The 19,286-nt window shown below is 44.2% G+C and overlaps 1 protein-coding gene across 1 annotated transcript in view; it reads left to right on the forward strand.

The window, feature by feature from the left end:
* Window positions 1–10,862: 10,862 nt before the first annotated feature.
* KIAA0408 (KIAA0408 ortholog) overlaps window positions 10,863–19,286 on the forward strand; it is a 66,761-nt gene continuing 58,337 nt past the window's right edge. Inside the window, exons 1-2 of the mRNA XM_069234838.1 lie at window positions 10,863–11,308; window positions 12,130–12,297. Of these exons, the coding sequence (XP_069090939.1) occupies window positions 10,973–11,308; window positions 12,130–12,297 (504 nt within the window). The 5' untranslated portion in view covers window positions 10,863–10,972. The remainder of the gene's footprint in view (window positions 11,309–12,129; window positions 12,298–19,286) is intronic.

Below are 19,286 nucleotides of genomic sequence, written 5' to 3' on the forward strand. Positions count from 1 at the left end.
AGAATTGCAAGCACACGCATTCCATTAATGTGCAGTACATAGTGGACCACCGGGGACTATTCATAAACATTTTGGCCAAATATCTTAGGAGTGTCCATGACGCCTACATATTCCATCACAGCAGGATCAATGAACAATTCCAGGATGGACAATTTGGAAATGGCCTACTTGTGGGTAAGTCAACAAATCTAGCAATGTACACACAACACACCAACCCTGTCAGACACACAAGACATACACAGCTACAGTAACATATGGCCAGGGTAACACATGTGCTGGTGATAACACATATGCACCATGCTGCAGTACAGCACAATCAGTGCACAACACTAATACATACACCCACATGTACGTAACACACCCACAACTTGACAGGCACACCATGGGAAGGGCAGGTGCATACATGTACCCTTTGCTAACAGCAGAACTACACGGACCACAACAAGTGTCCACAGGTTGCCTACTACGTACACTTCACACACAGTACACCAAACAAAGAATAGCACAAACATGTCAGTGGCATACACCATGCCCATGTCATGTAACTTCCAAATAGGCACAGATGCCTCAAGTCATGTTGTGCAAATCACTGCCAGAACACATATCAAACACCACACAACTTGCGCCAAAATCAACTGCATCTCATCAACACATACCAAACTTACCTGCAGTGTGTAGAGACATCGGCCTGACGCATTGGCTCACACACATAGGAATACAAGATCAATGCCCATCACCTCCCATGTGCCAAATGTGTGAGAAGTGGTACCACACCTACTGTAGTGCAACCTCACATGCAACACTCATTAACTCACAACACCATCATGTCTGTACCAAATAAAATAAGTGGCCAAACATGGGGCAGAGTCACTGTCAGACAGTTCAGATCATGGATGTCATAGTAGGAGTAGGAGAAAACAGGACATCACTGACTTGACATGCACTTTGCCATGGGACACATTTGCTAAGTAGCTGAGCTCCATCCCATAGCCTGCACTGTGAATGTGTTGATAGTATAAATGCACATTCATGTTTTAGAAGATAGGAGAGACACTGGTAGTTATGCTGATCATCCTATGACAATGGGATACACACCCTTGGACACCTCATGACTGCCACAAACATTAGCTGGCACTCTAGAACACCAAGGTACCTATGTAATAGCCCACAGTTCTGTTGTTGTGGCCTGCACTGTATGTGCAACTTGGCAGATGACCATTTCATAATGACTTGAAGGCACGTTGTAATTGGCCACCCTCCCATGCTGTATGTAGTGTGGAAGGGGTGTGCAAAGTTTGTCGTTGTAGGTCTGTCACCACAAGATACATAGCATGATGATGCTGACTCAAATGTAGATTTCACCTCAAACCTGAGGAAGTACCAACAACAAACAACACCCCAGGTGTGCTGTATGCAGGTTGCAATAAGGAAGTAGACTGTGCTATGAACTCAGATGATTGTGGCACCAATGCATGCTGCATACTGCTGCACACACAGAAAGAGTCAATTGGCCATAAAAACAGCATATGTATAAGTGGTGTACTGTCCTGCACGGATACATCCACCTCCACAAGGCAGCTAGCCAGGTACTATGGTGCAGGGTAGGTAGTGTTGGTGCATGGCTGCACATGAGCAACTGGTGCAGGGGACAACAAGGGTTGCCAAGTAACATGTCATACATGGGGCATTCTTGCATAGTTGAAATGTTGCAGGACAGTGCAGCCAATTTTGGAGATGTGTTGTGCATTCCCACTTACCAATTTCAAAGGCCCTAAGTGTCACACATCATCTACAATGACACATGTCAAAAGGGATGGGATGTCCAGGCTCTTTAGTGTTACCATGTTGCCACCACATCTGACCCCCATTGTGCTGTGAGGATGTGCAATGTCCCTCTAGAGATAGCACACTGAGACACAGGTGCACTGCACAACACATGGTACCTACATAATGACCATCATTATGAAATCCAAATCATATGTCCCAGGTCCTTGAGCCAAACACAAGATTGTCATGTCCAACAACCTAGTGCTGTGGAAACATTACACAAGGATAGGAACTCACACCATACCACAAATACATATGAGCTTCAACCAGCGATAAATATCAACTGCTGTGCTGCATGACATACCTGTTGTAAGCCCTAACAACAACTTACTCCTTTAATCTTTTGCAGCGGATAAGGGTTATGGAATACAACCATGGATAATGACCCCATTTCCCAACCCAAGCACAGCAGCAGAGCGTGCATATAATGAGGAACATCATAGGACACGGACTATTGTGGAGAGGATGTTTGGCATCCTGAAGGCCAGATTATGGTGCCTGGACATCACAGGAGGCAGCCTCCTATATGCCCCGCACATCGTCTGCAAGATAATCTTAACAGGTGCCATCCTGCACAACATAAGTGTGCGGATGAACATCTCCTCATATGAGCAGGTTGATGACCTGCCTGAGGAGGAGGATGGTGGAGAAGAAAATGAGGGGGAACAGAACAACACAGCTGCTGGGATACGCCGCAAACTGCACATTGCCATGGAAATCAGTCCTGCCACTGACATGGGGCCCAATCCTATCACAGGGTACACATGACCTCACACTTTGGACGGACACGTCTGTGGAATGCACATCAGAATGGATGAGAACATATGCGGGTAGGGCTGCAAGTCCACCACACAAAAATTATTATTAGAATGCTAAATGTAATGACTTTGAACTGACTATTGTGTTCAATACATGATATGGTTGGAATGTTAGCAGAGTGTGTCAATCACAGTATGTACCAAATATGTACACATCAGACATATGTGTAGTCAACACACAAGTCACCATATACTCAAGATCAACATATGGAGACAGTTGGGCAACATTTGCTAGATAGCATTCATCAGCCATCATCAACAATGCCCGAGCTGTGTATGTCGTCTGAAATGTGATGCTCTGTAAGACAACTACACACAGCACAGTGAACACAATTCACAATCACATACCAATACTCTTGCATAGTACTGACTACCATACATTTGTGGATACACTGTTGTCACACATACATACATTTTCATGACTTGAATACATTTGCATGTGTGTTCAAATTGATGTAACAGACCAATCACACCCAAATCACATTGTTGTATGGACTACCACATGCGGCCATACACAAAACGCCACACTGCGGCCTAGCCCATTCCATTGTACTTTGATACAGGGTGCATCCATTAACAATGGACAAAATCACACAGTCAGTAATAGAGTTTTAAAAAATGACACAAATGTGTTGAAAACATCCGCAAACGCAAAGTATATGACCAATGGGCCATTAGCGTGATTTCCACCTTCGCATGCCGATTTACTGCTAAATCGGCGCATAAAGGTAATGAGTCAATAAAAAAAGACGCACATAATTCATGCCTCAGAAATACTCACGCAAATATCAGATGTGTCAAATAAATACAAGCATTAGAGAAAACGTGACGCATGGGGAGAGGAAGTGATGTAATAGGAAATCCTGCTTACAGGCATGGTACAGTGGGTGCACTTTCACTTCCTCTTTACAGTCTGTGCCTCTTTTGACTGTGTGGTTGTGTCTTGGAGTTGGTGGTGTGTTATTGCTCTGTTTTGTATCTTGTAGTGTCCCTCCTGTTGTGTTTTCTGTAGTATTTGACTGTACTTTGTCCCAGTGTTAGTCAATTTGTGTGTTATTTGTATTTTAACTTTTACCTCTACTGTCGGGTGTCTGTCCGGGTTAGTTGTTAAGTTGGGTTATTTGGGATTGTTATTTTTGGGCATTAAGTTTCCTTTACTTAATTTGTTTTTACAATCATTATTTTTTGTCAACCTGTACCCCAGTGATATGTCTGGTAGGGGGTGGCAGACTAGGATGGGGGAAGAGTAGCTGGGAGGCTGCGTGTGGCTGGTAGCCCACTACCTCCCATTAATGTTGGAAATGGGGGCTGTGTGATACAGGGCTACTGGACAGAGGTGAGGTGGCTGCGGTGGGGCCTGGTGCTCCACCACCTGAAGAGGGTGTACTGCAGCAGCCACAACGAACACCAGCTGAAGCATCGCTGGGCAGATCTTATGACCAGGAAGCAGGATCTGTACACCATCTTGGTGTGGTGATCGGTGGCCCTGTTGGTGAGTCTCCCATTGGCAAACTATTCAGATGTGTTGGCGTGCTGCATGCACTGCCTGTGGACAGGTTGCATGCAACCAGAATGAAGTGTCACTGCACCAGGATAGACATGGGGTTCACATAGCCTACCATTTTACCAATGCAAGTCAGATGTTAGGCAAGCCATGCACAACCATCACTAGGTCACACATATCAGGGCCATGGCAACATCTGTGCCCCAGCATTGTGTCATGTATGATAGGTCAAGACACCGCCAGCATACCATATGTAACTGGATTGTGATTAAAAAGTAGGGCAATCCTTGTATGGCGCTACATTATGATAATTTCACATACATCATCCCTGCCATTATGTTTGCAAAGGGGGTATACCCGCCTTAGGGGGCACTGGCAATGGGGCATTTGATACCAGCAGACAAGTGTGACACATCAGTCATGGATTACTCAATGCATGAAAATTGCAGACTAAAAATTGAGCCACTTGTCCTTCACAAAGTGCCTCTGTGTGCCTTGCAGGACAAGCCAGAATACCTGAGTCAGTTGTCCTGCAGAGCACCAGGTTAGTGTCATGTATCTGTCACCCAACGCACCCTAATTCCATGGAGTTCCATCTTCTACAGATTGGCCACCTATGGTTGTTGCAGGGTGTAGCACTACATGAGTCTCGGTCCAGTGTAAGAGTGCAGATGTGTGGCTCTCACTCACCTGAGTGTCAATGTCATCGGGAGTTTGCAGTGGTGTGACTGTTGCACTGTCACACCACTGCAAAGAAGTAAAGGAGAATCACCCTCAGTTAACACCCGCTTGCCCCCTTGGTAGCTTGGGACAAGCAGGCAGGCTTAACTTCAGAAGCAAGCTGTTAAGTATTTGTACCAACACACACAGTAACTCAGTGAAAACACTACAAAATGCCACAACACTGATTTAGACAAATATATATTTATCTAAACAAAACAAGACCAAAATGACAAACATCCAACATATACAAGTCAAGTTATGAATTTTTTAAAATAACCATTAGGAAACAGTGAGAACACTGTTAGCATGCAAAAGTACCTGGGTAGCATCAAAATATACATTCCACAGTCGTGTGTGCGTCGGAAAAAAGGCCAGCGATGCGTCGATTTCTCACTCGCAAGCGAGACCGTGCATTGTTCCTCCTCCTGCCGGGTCGGCGTGCGTTGTTTTTCCTCTCCCACAAGAGAGCGATGCGTTGATTGTGACAGGCACCTCGGGTCTGAGCAGGCTTTGCGTTTTTTTCCCGCGCCTAGCGATGTTGCGTTGAAAATCCGGTTGCACGGTATCACAAAACCAGGCTGCGTGTGGCTTGCGTTGTTATCAACTTCTGTTAGCAGATGTTGAGCGTCGTTTCTCCAGCTGTGTAGCGTCGTTCTTCCAGCCGCGATGCAGGTGTAGCACTTATTTTAGCTGCAAAGCCAGCGGTGCGTCGTTTCTCAGCCGCATCACGGAAGGTGCATCGAAAATTTCCCCGCATGGCGGTCTGTGCGTGGATTTTCAGTCTTGGTCTGGCAGCCTAACCTTTCAAGGGCCCAGGAACTGAATAGAGCACCACTTGGCAGGGCAGGAGACTCAGCAGAGAGTCCAGGTGCTGGCAGGGGAAGTCTTTGATGGCCCTGAGACTTCAACAACAGGAAGCAAGCTCAGTTCAACTCCTTGGAGATTCTTCACAAGCAGGAATGCACAACAAAGTCCAGTCTTTGTCTCCTTTCATGGGCAGAAGCAGCAACTGCAGGATAGATCCACAAAGCACAGTCACAGGCAGGGCAGCTCTCCTCCTTGCCAGAGGTTCTTCTTGATTCCAGAAGTGATCTAATTTTCAAGGGTTTGAGTGCTCTTCTTATACCCCTTTCTGCCTTTGAAGTAGGCATACTTCAAAGGAAAGTCTCTCTTGTTTGTGAGATCCTGCCTTGCCCAGGCCAGGCCCCAAACACACACCAGGGTGTTGGAAACTGCATTGTGTGAGGGCAGGCACAGCCCCTTTCAGGTGTGAGTGACCACTCTTTCCCTCCCTCCTAGCACAGATGGCTCATCAGGATATGCAGGCTACACCCAGCTCCCTTTGTGTCACTGTCTAGAGAGAGGTGCAAACAGCCCAACTGTGAAACTAAACCAGACAGGGAATCCACAAACGGCAGAGTCACAGATTGGTTTAAGCAAGAAAATGCCTACTTTTCAAAAGTGGCATTCACAAACACACAATATCAAAAACAACTTTACTAAAAGATGTATTTTTAAATTGTGAGTTCAGAGATCCCAAACTCCACATGTCTCTCTGCTCCCACAGAGAATCTACACGTTAATCATATTTAAAGGCAGCTCCCATGTTAATTTATGAGAGAGATAGGCCTTGCAACAGTGAAAAACAAATTTGGCAGTATTTCACAGTCAGTACATATAAAATACATCAGTACATGTCCCACCTTTAACATACAAGACAACCTGCCCATGAGGATACCTATGGCCTACCTTAGGGGTGCCTTACATGTATAAAAAAGGAAGGTTTTAAGTTAAACTGGCAGTTTAAAACTGCACCCACAGACACTGCTGTGGCAGGTCTGAGCCATGTTTACAGGGCTACTCGTGTGAGTGGCACAACAAGTGCTGCAGACCCACTAGTACCATTTGATTTACAGGCCCTGGGCACCTCTAGTGCACTTTACTAGGTACTTATTAGTAAATCAAATATTGCCAAATATGGAAAAGCCAATACATACAATTTCACATAGGGAGCACTTGCACTTTAGCACTGGAAAGTAGTGGGAAAGTGCCCAGAGTAACAAAAACAGCAAAAACAAAGTCAAGCACACAGAAACAACCTGGGAAGTGGAGGCAAAAGGTTAGGGAGACCACACCATGGATGCCAGGTCTAACAAATAGCAGGTATGTTTTTCTAACATTTGGGTGAGGAGGAGAGGTCACGTTACATACATAACAAACATAACATGGCCCCTCAGGGTTCTGAGTGACATCATACACAACTCAAGCTATGCTCTCGTGGTCTATTTGAAGTCACTCAGAACACCTCTGTGAAGAACTTCATCGTAATTCACTGCTACCCATCTATAATTGGTGATATTTTGTCTCATGATTTCTTTCAACAGAGATATTTCGGAAGATTGTGTTGTCATTTCACTTACCAGTCAGACCTTCACTCATTTTTGCATGCAGAACATAATAAATGCATAGTGGAAATAGGTGTTTTCCTCTTTTGAATTAATTATGTTTTTGTGTATGCATTTTTCATTCTCAGTATGTTTATATGATGATGCAGCAGTTAACTGTCAACCAGTGTTTATGCCGTTGTGTCCATTCCAGCGAGAGTTATGCTAAAGCAAAATAGGAGAAATTGCCACCACTTCTTGGAGACTTTAGGGTGCATATTTATGAAAAATGGTGCACAGCTGTGCTAACTCAGTTGTGCATCATTTTTCTTAATGCCATTCCTTAAAGCCATCTGTGCACCATATTTATGGAATGACACACAATGGCACTAATGAATGGCTAGCGTAAAATAAAAGACGCTAGCCACTGGGTATGGCATTTGGGGAATGGCACTAGTGGGTCAGAAATTACGTTAGGCTGGTTAGCAGGAAATGTTTTGCTGCTAGTCAGCCTAGAGTCATTTACTGATGCACACGCTGCCAAAAAATTACTCCTGTCTAAGTTTAGACAGGAGTCATGCCCACCACCCCAATGCCCACCTTAGGGGACCAGTGTCCCCTAGGCAAGCCCAAACTACCCAGTTCCGGGCACGGGCCCCCATGTAAGGGGCCCCCAATGGCACATTGAAAAAATAAAGGGCCATATTTATACTTTTTGACGCAAAACTGCGCTAACGCAGTTTTGCGTCAAAAAAATTAGCGCCGGCTAATGCCATTCTGAAGCGCCTTGCGGGCGCCGTATTTATTCAATGACGTTAGCCGGCGTTAGCCGCCGGCGCTGCCTGGTGTGCGTGAAAAAAAACGACGTACACCAGGCAGCGCCGGTGTAGGGGGATATGGAGCTTGGGTGCCAAAAAATGGGGCAAGTCAGGCTGAGGCAAATTTTTCGCCTCAACCTGATTTGCGCCATTTTTTTCGACTCCCAACCCCCATAGAAATGACACCTGTCTTAACAAAGACAGGAGTCATGCCCCCTTGCCCAATGGCCATGCCCAGGGGACTTCTGTCCCCTGGGCATGGTCATTGGGCATAGTGGCATGTAGGGGGGCACAAATCAGGCCCCCCTATGCCACAATTTTTTTTTTTTTAAAATACTTACCTGAACTTACCTTAATGTCCCTGGGATGGGTCCCTCCATCCTTAGGCGTCCTCCTGGGGTGGGCAAGGGTGACAGGGGGGGTCCCTGGGGGCATGGGAGGGCACCTCTGGGCTCCTTCCGAGCCCACAGGTCCCTTAACGCCTGCCCTGAGCAGGCGCTAAAAAACGGTGCAAAAGCGGCCGTACATCATTTTTTTTGACCCGCCCACTCCCGGGCGTGATTTTTGCCCGGGAGTGTAAATACGGTGCACATGCCTCGGAGTCAATTTTTTTGACCGGAACGCCTACCTTGCATATCATTAACGCAAAATAGGTGTCCACGCTAAAAAATGACGCAAACTCCATGGACTTTGGCGCTAGACGCGTCTAACGCCAAAGTATAAATATGGAGTTAGTTTTGCGTCGGAATTGCGTCAAAAAAAACGACGCAATTCCGGCACAAACAGAGTATAAATATGCCCCAAAATATACTCACCTAAACTTACCTGGGATGGGGTCTCCCCTCCTGTAGTGTCCCTGTGGTGTGGGTGGTGGTGTTGCTAGAGCTTTTGGTGGGCATCTTTATGTCCATTCCATGGTGTTTCACCATGGAAATGGGCCTACCTGCACTTTAACGCTTAGTCTGACCCCGGCGTTAAATAGTGACGCTAAGCAGGCTTGGCGCCAATATATAGGTCTGTCTCTCACCCCTGCGTCATTTCTGAGGTAAATGTGGAGTGGGGGGCTAGTGTCATGTTTAGGATGGGCACACCTCCCTTGCATCTCATTGACCCAAGGTGGGTTTGCGCATCCTACACATGGGGCTAACTCCAATATTTTGACACTAGATGGGCTAGCATCAAAATATAAATATGTAGTTAGGTGAGTGCCATTTTAGCGCCAAAATAATTGGCAGTAAGGCGACGCTAACTATCCACAAATATAAGCCTAGTTATCTTGACCATCCAGGAATGGCAAAAACGTTCAGCCTCTTGCTGTGTCGGAGGAGGCACAGGTCCACTGACCACTGTGGGAACAAAAGTTATTTAACCCTATGACAATATGTCAGTGAATGATAGAACCGTGCAAGCCCATGCCATCTTAAAAAATGAAGTGTGGTACAGTTGTTCAGGGCATTAGAACTGGAAGGGCTGAGGTTTTCATCAATTTCACAATGCCACTTCCTTCGAATCTTTGAGCAGCTAAGGCCGAGATGCCCCGCTGTGAAGTCTAAAAATGTCCTGGGCTTGAATCTGTTTACAGGGAACACTGGCAGATCTAAAGTTACAGAGCGAAGGGGCTGGATGGGGAGGCTTTCAAGCCATCCTGTGTGCAGCTTACGTAACATGTGACCCAGCTGGCTCGCATGATGTTAAAACTGGACCGTTCATAGATTTGGGAATGTTGTGATGCTCACAGAGCCTCTCTAAGTGCTGCCTAACTGAACAAGTCGCTTCCTTGTTGTCGCGTCCTTTTCTTAGGAATCATCTGCAGCCTGAAGGCGTTTACTTATTACGCTATTTGTGAAACAGCGTGCATCGTGCTGCAGGACTCAATAATACGCAACCATGCTGGAAGAGATCCTTACATCCCCAAAAGGTATGTTTTATTTCGTCTTTTTTCCTTTACAAAAAAATATGTATTCATGCTGCATAACATGACGGGCGTGCGTATCTTGTTTTTTTTACCTCTGCAAACAATGATAGGTGTGATCGGTTGGGAAGGAAAGGGGGATGGGTTTCAGTGTACAGTGCGTGATTCAAAGTAAATAGACTTGCCAGTGGCTGGGCTCACATCTCGTAATAACGCCTCAGCTGTTCGGGCAGTGTTTTCAAACACCGACGTGATTTATTAACGAGGCCTGAGCTGACAGCGCTTTCCAGCGCTGCAGCTCTGCCCTCCTGCGAGTTGATCCTTTGCAGGCGCCAGGTTGGGGCAGGGAGGGGGTGAGGAACTGACTGAGATATTCCTGAGCAGCGCACATGAATTAAAATTAAGCCCTTCCCTGGGACTAATGCAGGAACATCCAGTATCTGCAAAAAATGTACTATTTTGCAATAGCACATTGACGACCTGTTGTTTAAAGGGGCGAGGAGGCACAAGAAAACGCACATAACATATAATGCCTTCGACTAAAAATACCAGTTCCTGTCCTTACGTCACAGGCGGCTTATATTTAGAATCTGCCCTAACCCTGTCAGAGGCTCACTTCATACGGCTTCGTTTACATTTTTCCGAAAGGGGAAGAAACGATAAAAAATTTGAGGCTGGCCCATTTGTTTTATATTTTGGACAACAAACCGAGGGGCCTGTGCAGTGGGTGCGGGTGTTAGTTGGGACGCAACAGTTCATGGGAGAGAAGCAGTAATGTTGTTTGCTCAAATGTGGATCCCACTCGGATTGCCTGGTCTTGGTCGGGGCACATCGAGAGCGCCAGGGCACCGAATGCAGGGAAGATACTGATCAGCACAGAGGACAATCATGGCTGGATTTGTGTGAGAAATGTTGTCACTTGAAGTGCCAGCGTCCCAGATGAGTCCATTTGTCTGCCTTTTACACCTGCCCTGCTTTGCTAGGCCATGTGGACTGCTGTAGGGAGTAGTTCAGGGAGTTCCCAGGGCAATGGGTGCACAGCCACTATTCGCAGCCGGGATCATTCCCCAGCCTCCCTCGGAGACAGACTCGGAGAGCGAGGCAGGAGCCGGAGTCCCGCGAGGAGTGCACCCTGTGCGGCACCTGAAGCAAAACCCCACGGGGACCAACTTATTGGAGTCAACAGTAGTAAATACGAACTTCAGCATCAACACTTGCGCTTAAGGAGGAAATTTGAGGAGAGGAAAAAAAGATATGAGCAGGAAAAAGAAGCGTGGGTGAAAGAGAAAGAAGCGCTCCTAAGAGAAGTCCTGGAAATGCAAGTAAATGCCACATTTTACCATTGGCCACCTTTCCATCACCAAGCTTCACTCCACACGCTAGCCTAAACCAAAAGGGCCATGGGCACGTTTGTTAACAAGATCCCACATAGCGCCATTAGCCGATGAACTCTTCTGTGATAAAGTTGAATGAATATTAGCAGCCCTTCAGTCTCTTTTCGCAGAGGGGATTAACGGAGCCACGGCTTTCAGGGGCATTACCACGCTGATGCTTTTATGGTAACTGTATGGTGTTTGTAAATGTGCAGATAAGTTACAGAACTATCATTGTGAACGCCTTATGCCCAGTGGGCGCTTAAATAAGTCTGAATGGGCTACCTAGTAGTTCCAGCATGTTGTTTGGCTGTCTCTGTGTCTTCTGTGTTGAAACTTTTTCTAAGTTGGGTGTATAAGAGAATCAACACATTTTTGTTCATGGAACAAATGAGCTATTGAGTTTCACATTATAACAGCTGAAATAAAGTAGCAAGCGCCAACGACCTTGCCTCAGCGGCATACACTACCCATAAAGAAACGTCAGGCGAGGCATGCTTGTTCTCTTTTGGTGACATTCAGTTTACAGCATCTCTTTAAGTGAACATTTTAAGATTCATCAGCACAGCTGTGTGGCAGGCGAAAGTGCAGTGCGGAGCAGTGGGAAAGGCGGCTGCGGGGGACCGGCATAAAGCTCCCTGCTTTGTCCGTCTTCCATATTAAGTCAGAAATTTGGCTGCTCAGTTGAATTGGCGTGGCGTCTGATCTGTGCGCAGTCGTGTTCCATAACATTTCCCCATCTGATGTGAGACTTCCTTTCCTGTTTTCAGGCAGGTGAAAACCGGAGAATCTTGTTAGATTTGAAATCTCTTTTGCAAGTCGTCCAGATCCAGTTGAGGAGGGAGGAGAAGAAGAATAGCAGTGTGCAGCTGCAGTACGCCAAGGACCGATGTGCATGGGAGCTTGAACGGGCAGAGCTGAAATACTACATCGCTCAGGTAAATAAGCGTATTATGTTCTTATTCTGCTTTGAGAGACAGAGAGTGGTAAAGTTACTGTAAGAGAAGATCAGCAACATGAATAACACCCTGCGCTTTTGGAGGTTCCATAAGGTCCGGGCCACTTCCACCTTCTAACGCCTTGATCACAATTCTAGCATAAAAAACATCACTGTGCCTAAATCTGAGTTCCCGTAGGACCTGGGGTCAGGGCCAGATAACACTCCTTGGCCACTAGCTACAGCTACCCTGTAAGTGAAGCGGGTCTTTGTAGGTTTATTTTGCTGTTATCCTCACTGATTAAATTATTGCTAGTGGAGGTGGTGGGTGGTGGTTTAAGGGCAGAGAAGGTGCGTGCTGCAACCATTGGACCTCAGTTGACCATGTTACTTCTTTGTACACGAAACAACTTCCGAATGGAGTGTGAACTTGGCATGTGACGCTCGATCAGGGCAGGCATTGAAATGCCGTTTTGATGAAAAGGCAGCAGCTGTTTCGCACACATTTGGACCTCCCACAGTTATGCAATAAAAAATAACCCATTACGCAGACATACTAGTAGCATCAGTGCATAACGGAAATATTAGGACTGTTCCCACGATCTCATATATATATATATATATATATAATAATAATAATAATCAAACATAAAAATACGAACTGTTAGAATGCTACATATTTAAGGGAAACTGCAGTTTTTTTTAAAGAAAGTTATTGCCAGTTGGATCGCTTTCAACTGTTCTTTTTTTCGGAACTGGCAAGTTTTAAAAGTACTTTTAAATGTATTCATTCTGGATTGTGCATGTCACTTGCAATGCTGTGAGGCTGCAAACATTAGCTGCATCATAGGGCCAGCATTGTATTTTCCGTATATAACAGTTAAGTACATGTGTGAAAAGGGTGGTATTACATATTGAATGCACATGTACTGGCACTGTAGTTATAGCCACATCTCTGTGGCCTTTGGCCTCCTGTGTCCAAATACGTTGTGTAATATCCTGTTACTTCCCGTTTTTCGCACTCAGTTACTAATCATCTTCTTTTCTGCTGGATTATTTTCATTTCAGTCTTATTTTTTGGCCAATTTCATGTGTTTCTCCCCTTAAGTTATCATTCCTGCCCTTCTTCCTACATATGTCACTTAGCTGAGAAGGCTTTCCTTTGTATCGAAATTCTAAAGCCCATTGAAATAATTATTTTGGCTTAGACACAGTGAAGTGGAGAACGAGAGGGAAAAAGCGGGGGCAGGAGGGAGAAGGGTTGGGGTAGGGTGTTGTTGTCTAATTTCCATTGGTTGTCCTGTTCACTGCCAGCCAGTGGCTGTAGGCAGGGGTGTGTGATTTTAACATTTGCAGTTAAGAGAAATGTTCAATGAACACGTTTCTTGACTTTATATCTTGTAGCAGGAGATGACTGACTGTACTCTCCAGTGCCCATTCCTTCCCTGTAGAGGTGTAGCTGAGAAGATATTTGTCAAGCTAGGATATTATCTGCCCTCTCCCATACATCTTTCCAACTTTCCTTCTCCACACTGCTCATTCCCTCCCCCTTACTCCCTTCCTCATCTCCCTTCCCCCTCTCAATATTTCCCTCTCCCTGTCTTTGCTACTGTAAGAGATTGGAGTATTAGTTGAAGGGGACGTGTAGCTGTCTCAGATAATAACTAGTCCTTGTCAGGGTGAACCATCAAAACCATTCAATTAGCAGGGGTGTAGCTTGGTCTGTTTTAGTGGAGGGGACGTGACTCTCAGATTTCCCAACAATCATGCTAGGACATCTTGTTAAAGCACAGTATTTGAGTAGCAGGGCATGAGGAGGACTTAAGGGGCAGTGGAAAAAGCGCAGAGTATTGGTTGTCAGGGGTACTTTAAAAGCAATATTTTTCAAACTAATCAACATTTTTTAAGGTCTTCAAAAGGTAGATGAGAGAGAGTGTCTGTGGTTTTGTCACTGTAGGCATGTAAAAATCCAAGGTGAAATCCGACAGACACTTCACATACTTGACTGAAAGCACTTGTACCCAACTATTTACTACAGAATACAAACCTTTGTTAGACATGGCACAGAACAGACATGCAATGTGTAAAGTATTTGTGTGGTACTCAAGGGGACAAGGGTAAGGGTTAAGTCTGACCACAATGGAGCATGGGTTGAATACAGAGACCAAGTTTGTCACACTTTAATGTTTTACCCCAGACTTAGTCTCCAGAATGGAAGTCTAAAATCTCCAACGTGGCAGGGTAGCAGGCTGTGGCTGAAGAGGGCTTCACGTCATAGGATGGCCACTGGACGAGGTCTTGGTGAAGTTGTTGACTTTTAACAGCAAAGCCCTGAGTGGGAGAAATTTGAATTTTATGCTCAGAAAAGGCCCCTCAGCCAACCACTTTTCATACCTGTGCCTCATGAAGATTTCTACCTTCAGACTTAGTCACTTTTTTAGAGCTTCGTTTCTTCCAGCGGGGACAAGGCAGCGGGGACAAGGCAGCCAAAGAGGGCTCAAAAAGGCAGGGTACCTTCTCTAAGAAGTCACACAGATTCAGATTTTCTGCTCCAGAGAAAAATGTGGCAGGAGCGACCTGAATCTTTAGCCCAATGACAACCCACCTTTGTTGAATCAACATGATAGGTTAGTCTCAGTTCCCAGTCAATTCTCAGAAGAAAAAGTTGGCAGAAAATTCTAAACCCCAGGCTTCAGGATTTGTTAGGAGAAGTACACTTTGACACCACACAAAGTTCCAGGACCATGAGGACAGCACTTGGAGGTTAAAGACTCATTATAGTAGAGGCCAGCAGCAGGGTCTGGAGCAGGTCCAGTTGGACCTGGTCAGCTGGAAATGCAGAAAAAATGCTTCCTTAAGTGGGATCCCAAAAGCTCAAATAGAAGATCAGCCCTATGACTATTGAAGTCCACTTCTTTGTTCTGGGTACAGAAGGAAGAGCAGGTACAGTCTTCAGGGTTCTTCTGAGGTCACATAGAGCAGGCCCAATCCTCTTCACTTCTTCCATAGGTCCAGAAGTGTCCTGAGGAGGATTCTGTGGGTGCCACATTTGTTCTTATTTTGCCAGCTTATGGGATGCTACTCCCTAGCCAATTGGGTTAACATTCCCAGTGGTGATCCTACCCTACCCACTTTTGCAGCACTTCCTGTGTGTTTTGCTACATACAATCCCACAGTGACCCCTCTGCCCAAAACCAATATGGCAGAACCTTTCTTACCCTGTGCAGAGTTCCTGTGTCCACTCTAGAGTTATGGCCTGGGAAAAGAGCAACCCATTCTCTGTAGTCACTCAGACTGGTTCTTGGGGCAGCTCCTCTCCCACTAGACGTGTCAGTAAAATGATACAAACAAGGGGTTAATTGCAAAGAACATGTAATTGTCCATCTAGGCAGATTTAAACAATCCTAACTCATTCATGTTATTGCTGTTGTCTTAGAGTAATCAGTTGAGTCAGGGAAAATATATCTAGAAGCATACAGAAGAAGTAAATTGATGTATTATGACAAGAAATCAACAAATAGCAATGACCACAAAAACTGCCAAAACAATAAGTGGCAAAGGGTTTGTGTTGTCTAGCATACAGACTGTCTAGAGGGACAAAGGAATGGGGCAGGCAAGGAAGTTAACTTCATCTGCCTGTGACAGTGTAGGCCACTTTGAAGGTAATTAAGTTCCTGGGTGCAGCCCAAATAGCCTGTCAGAGAAACACAACATCTTCCCACACCCAACGCCTTTGTCTCAGTTCTGGGAGCAAGCTCACACCTAATTAAACGGGCTACTCATCTTTTCGGTGACAGTTGAAATCTCATGTAAACGGGCTCCTAGAGGCTTTAGGCAGGTAACAGGCAACTGTTTATAAGTACCCTTTCTTAAGTTTTTATTGCAAATCCAATTTTACCAGTAAATTGTGTTTTTAATAATTTTTAAAAAAAATCAAAAAATGAACTCTGTATCTGCTTTCACTGTAAAAACGTGTTTAACATTAAACACTTAATAAATAATAATAATAATAATAATAACACAAGCTTTATTCGGTCAACATAACCATCAAAGCATCCATTAAAAACACAATTTAAAAAGCATAAATAATTAAGAACATAGGGAAAGTAAAAAAAAAAAAAACAGACAGTTACGATAAAATATAATTACTCCCACTTCATATACATAGCATACTTATTTACAAAGATTTAGAATTCTTAAGAAGACCAATACTTATATACTAAGCAACCACAAGGAACTTGCTAACCGCAGAGATTAAAATAGTTGAAGTATCACTTTTAAAAATCCTCAAAGCAATGTGACATTTTCTTAAGCCCAAATTCCGGTAAATTGTGCAAATCCACTTACGCCGAGGAATGGAGTATGCCGGACAAAAGAACATAAAATTTTCAACGGATTCAGTGCAAATACAACAGGCAGGACATTGGTCAGATGTTAGAGACAATCCCCTTCTACCTGTTAAGAACAACAATGGTAGACATCCAAAACGGAAACGAGCATACAAACTCTTCCCCAGTGTATCTGGTATGAGATCTATATATGGTTCGGATTGGGGATACCACTTGAAAACAAGAATTAAACATTTACATGTCCTACTCTTGAATACCATGTACCATGCCTTAATGGACCATACGTCCTACATGCAGGTGGCAATATGTAAAAGGAGTATTTAAGATTGTTAAAAAGGTTTTTTTTGACAGGTCTAACTTGGAGCTAACATCTGCACCACTGTGCTACTCATGGCAGGCCTGCAGTTATGGTTGCCTTGTCACTGCTGCGAGTGATATAATGAGTGCTGTAGCAGATTGGTGACATTTAACTTACAGGCTCTGGGTACACTTTAGGTACCTTGTACTAGGGACTTATAGGTAAGTGAAGTACACCAATTGTCTTGTAAAAACATATGCCCATTCCATCATGTTGAAAAAGGGGAGCACATGCACGTTCCCTCTGGTTAGCAGGGGTAAGAGTTCTACAGCCAGCAAAACAGTTAAGGCAAAAAAACTGGGGCTATACCACACTAAAGATGGTCATTTCCAACAACCACTCTTTCCATTTTTCTGTCTGCTGTCTTTATGCCAATAACTTTCTTACTATAATTTTATTTCCATATGTCTGTTAACCTCAGTCTGTTTCCATATGTTTGCTTCATGTTTTTCAGGCTCTCTGCCTCTCTCTGTGTGTCTCTTTATCCGACTCTTTGTGCCTACCCCTTTTCACTCTCTCCTCCTTTTTGTGCCACTCAATACCTGTGCCTCCTTTCTTTCCAATGTAATTTAAACTCATGTCTGTCAGTTGTGCATATTTTCACCACCTCGCACTGCTAGATTGAACCCCATGCCCTCAAAGGTCATGCAATCATTAAAAGATGGGTGCTAGTGGTCACTTACTGTTATAATTGTATCGAAAAATGTTTGAAAGAGTCCTATGCCAGACTGTATGCACAGGTGTGATAAGTTGTGCAACCCTATTTGTGACAATATTATCACACTGTAATAGCTATTATAGGCTCATCCTGCCTCAAAATGATGTCACATAAAAAATGAAAGGAGCACAGCTTCTTATAAAAAGTCTTAGAAAAGTAACCTGCCAACGGGACTTGTGATGCTTTAGTCTACCTAAACAAGAAATCTGTTTACAAACATACACTTCAGTTGACAGACATTAGTCTCTTTGTTTTCTTTGAAACACTTCATGCCATATGCATCTTTAAAATTTAGATTAGAGGAGGATCTAGCCATTGTGAATATATAAGAGAACTTGCAAAACGGTTGCCAAAACACATTAAGTAGCAAAACATTTTACATGTTGGACAAACACTTACATTTAGTTGCTCAGCAAAAGTAGTTACCTTCAACGTTGATTCCACCCGTGTTTGTCTGAGAGCCACTCTCTTTTGGCAGAAATCTCTCATGTATAACACAAACATGTTCCTCTGCTCAGTATTTGAAAATCCTTTGCTTTGAGACTGGCTGACATACCACAGGGAATAGTTAAGCCATTAATGTCTCTGGTAGGGTCCATTGCATGAATAAGCCTCATCCAAGTTTGAAACTGTGTATCAGTTTATAAAGTGCCTACTGATCACGTAGACAGAATTTTGAGGATTAATTTGGAAAAAAACTCTAGAAACTTTTACGATTCAAAAATTAGTTAATACTTTCTTAAGCACAGGGCATTTTGTTTGTCTAATATTACTTTTTGCCATGACCTGTTCACCTAATAGCATGTAGCTGAAATATCACTTCCTTTCAGACTATGGATTATGTGTTGTCAACTGTATCTTCTTGAAGAGTTGAATGTCGGAATTGTAACCATATAGGGTTTTTCCATACTTATCGCAATCTTTCTTGCCCCCAATCCTTATCGAAAAACACCTTGAGACAATTCAGTTCACATATTTCCAATATATAGATATTTTCATTGATGGGTTTATAAATCAATCTACCCGTCATTCATTCCTTCTCTGCTAAAACGGACAGCATTACTTCAAAATGCAATGAAATAATGGATCCCATAAGTAAAGGTGCATCAAGTCTACACAAGTAGCATTCATCGTGGCACTATATTGCCCCCTTGAGCTTTAATGTTCCGGTAACTAAAGGCACAGGGAAACAATGCACGAAGAGGGAGGCAATGAGAGGCCAAACAATTATAGCCCCTACAGTAGTGTTCATCTATGCCTGAAACTGTGATGATCACTCTGCCTTGAACAAACACAAGCTTGAATAAGCACTGCTAGGGTGTTCTTTAAATGCAAAGCTTGGAGAGTATAAAGAGATGGAAGGTGCAGGACATTGCCACCATATAAGTACTATGGGTGAGTGATATTACAGATTTTTCCATGAGTAATACCCATAATTTTATAAAAAATGACAAGTATTATGTGAATTACACTTGGGCAGTTGCCAGCATGAAAATGGTACTCAGAATATGACCAGGCATACTAAGTCATGCTAGATAGCTGTCCAATTTCTTGGCAGGTCGGGA

This window comes from Pleurodeles waltl, chromosome 5 (genome assembly GCF_031143425.1).
Source record: "Pleurodeles waltl isolate 20211129_DDA chromosome 5, aPleWal1.hap1.20221129, whole genome shotgun sequence".
In the NCBI taxonomy this organism is placed as follows: Eukaryota; Metazoa; Chordata; class Amphibia; order Caudata; family Salamandridae; genus Pleurodeles; species Pleurodeles waltl.